Genomic DNA, 3,203 nt, shown 5'->3' with positions numbered 1-3,203 from the left:
TATGTTCATCAATTCATAAGTTATGAGAAATGAAGATCTTTTGCTGCATTTTGTTTGTTTTCTAATCTTTCCTTGCTTTCTTTTTTCTTCTGAGTGTATTCTAGGGAATGGACAAGAGGTGATGAACCAAAGGAGAAGTATAGTATATGATCTAATATGTTGCATCGTTCCCTTGGAAAGAAGAAAATAAAAAGCAATCTCCACCCTAGGAAATGTTTAGATTTCTCAATGAATTTGCCTTATATTCATTCGGAACTTAAAAGAACTTTCACAATCTTACACCCAATGTTACATGAAAGCTTTTATAATTTGTGCAGTCACTAGATTTACAAGCCACTGGACTACAATACATAAGATACTACAACAATAACAACAACTACTACTATGCCACAATCTCAAGCAAATCGAGGTCTGCTGTATAATTCCTTGTTGACCATGTCGCTCCAATTAAGCTCATTATATTTCAGACCAATATCATAATATTGCAAATAATTAACGACCCACATCAATGCTTGTGTAAGTCATTGTAGGCTCCCCCGAGCTAACTGCTGGCTCACCAGAACTAGGTAAATAATACACAGGAACTGGCATCTTTATTGGTAGATTAGGCAATGCTGCCTCAAAATTTAGAACATGTATTGCTTGTCTTATGGATGGCCTCAGATTGCTCTCCGGATGAGCACACCATAACCCGGTAATCATCAATCGCTCTACTTGTTTTGCGTCAAAATCCAGGTTTAATTTCTCATCAACAACAGAAGGAAGTTGTCCTTTACCATAAAGCTCCCAAACATACTCCACTAACCCTGCATCAGATTTTCCCGTCCCCGGATCTACTGATTTTCTTCCAGTTGCAATTTCTAGTGCAACTACTCCGAAGCTGTATACATCTGACTCTTTACTTGCTCGGCCTGTCTTTATGTATTCGGGAGCCAAATAACCTAAAGTTCCAGCCAACCCTGTAGTCTGGGGACCTAATTCATGGTCCATTAGTCTAGCTAAGCCAAAATCTCCAAGCTTGACATTAAAACTTGAATCGAGCATTACATTACTCGATTTGATGTCTCTGTGGATCACACACTGCTCCCATTCTTCGTGTAGATAAAGCAAGGCGGATGCTAAACCGAGTGATATCTTATACCTCGTATTCCAACTAAGAGGATTCCTTTTACCAAATAAGTGGCAATCTAAGCTACCATTTGGCATGAATTCGTAAACAAGTAAGAACTTACCTTGGTCATGACACCAACCAATTAGCTGCACAAGATTTCTGTGTCTTAACCGACTTATAACCTTTACCTCGGTTATGTATTCCTTTTTCCCCTGCTTAGACCCTCTCGAGATCTTCTTCACAGCAATCGCGATATCAAGATCGATGAGGTAACCTTTATAAACTTCTCCAAATCCTCCTTCGCCTAACTTTCGTTCCTCTGAGAAGTGATTGGTTGAAGTATCCAGCTCTTCGTAAGAAAACTTTTTCGGTCCTGCTCCCTTTTCAAGATCATCATTGAAAGATGTTAAGCTTATTGTCTCTGGATTTCTCTTCATCTTTCGTCTTCTCCATTTCCTCAATATTACTAAAGCCAAAATCGCGCTCACAAACAAAACTCCCCCTAATGCTGTTAACCCTGCAATCAATCCAATCTTTCTGCGACCATTTCCCCCTAACTCTGTTATATCAAGACTCGAGCTGAATTCCCACGATTCAAGTGTATGTCTTTCAACATTTTTACCCGTTGCAGCAGAGAATCCTATGGTTATCCACGAAGGTAGAACTTCTCTAAGGTTTATTATATAAGATATGCTGGAATTGAAGCCTTTTCCATAGTTCCAAAAGACACTTAGATTTTTTGTCGTAGAATTGTAAGTAATCCATGCATCAATAGTCTCTCCACTATGTAAGCTACCATTCCAAGGAGCTGTCACTGATGAAGCAATAGAATTTTTGTTTATACCAACATGTTCGAATGGAGGATCCCATTCGGGATTTGAAAACGAGTCGAACTCAACAACAACAACTTGGTTTTGAGCTGAATCACTGGTGGTAGTATTGAACAGTCCAAGAAAACCACCATCTGAGTTAGGTGGAATCTGAAAACCAACCGGAGCGAGGAAAAATGCAATGCCATGGCCATACAAAGAACGATTTAGGGTATCAATAGTGAATGAAAAATGTGTGGAGAAATCAGCAAGTTTAGTAGAGTCAGGATCCCAAATTGGTACTTTCTCTCTGTAGATAGCATGTGCAACGCGACAAAGATAAGTAACTTTGGTAAACTCAATCTCTCCTACAGAAGCAACTGCATCTCCTTCATAGAGTATATCAGTCACGTCCGGACCAAAACGTGGTATTTTAAAGTAGACTGAACTTACAAACGGAATTAGAAAGAAGGTAATAAAGAGAAATAGAGTTTATGTTAAAAGACATAAATAGTACCATTTGTAGATTTTAGGAAAAAATGTCCGTGCCCCTTGCCTTGCCAAAAAGAGTAGGACATAAATGTTTGAATTGAATGGATTTGATCGAAGTGACAAAAGGCCGTGTGAATTCGTGCAGCTTCAGGGGCAACAACTTGAGTGGTAGTTGTAATTCACGAACTTTACAAAAGTCTTTGTGCGTATGCATAAAAAATGCTACTAGTCTTCTTCTTGATAATAACGCTTAGCTACCAGCTTGATTTTATAATCATAAGATGTTTCATTATATGTACGAACTGAAGATAAAGCAACGACTTAGCCGGCCGGCAATCTTCTACCTTAAACAATGTAAGCTCCAACTAACCAAATATATAAGTTAGTTAGATTGTGACCTAAATTATTTTTATGTTTGTAATCGCCTAAATTCCAGGTTGTGTCCCTACAATCATGGAAATTCTACAAAGTAGCCTTATTGGCTATTGAAATTCTACTCTCCTTTGATATTTTGAGTCACTTCCTTAGAAGGTCATTCAAGTATTGAAAATTATTCAAGAAAGTCACTTTTATTTATTTTAGGACAAAAAAATTACTTAACTATATCTTTATCACTTAGAAATCAAAACCACCGAAAACCCCTTTATTAGTTCTTAAGAAGAAATACTCTGTGAAGAGCAAAAATGGGTAACCCTCAGTCGCCTTGTACTCTATAATTATAAATCAATTAAATTTGATCAAATCAACCCATATGATATCTCTCTATGTAGAGCGTCCACTGAGAAGGAATA

General features: G+C 37.7%; 1 protein-coding gene across 1 annotated transcript; it reads right to left on the bottom strand.

Annotated features, from left to right (window-relative positions):
- Positions 1-213: 213 nt before the first annotated feature.
- LOC104099953 (L-type lectin-domain containing receptor kinase IX.1-like) lies at positions 214-2,409 on the bottom strand (the record flags this gene model as incomplete). The annotated part of the gene is made up of 1 exon (XM_009607090.2): positions 214-2,409. A coding segment is annotated over one exon (1,917 nt), but the record flags the coding sequence as incomplete, so codon positions are not given.
- Between the last annotated feature and the right edge of the window lie 794 nt (positions 2,410-3,203).

Source organism: Nicotiana tomentosiformis, chromosome 9, assembly GCF_000390325.3.
Source record: "Nicotiana tomentosiformis chromosome 9, ASM39032v3, whole genome shotgun sequence".
NCBI classification, from domain to species: Eukaryota; Viridiplantae; Streptophyta; class Magnoliopsida; order Solanales; family Solanaceae; genus Nicotiana; species Nicotiana tomentosiformis.
This window is presented reverse-complemented; position numbering and strand designations above follow the sequence as displayed.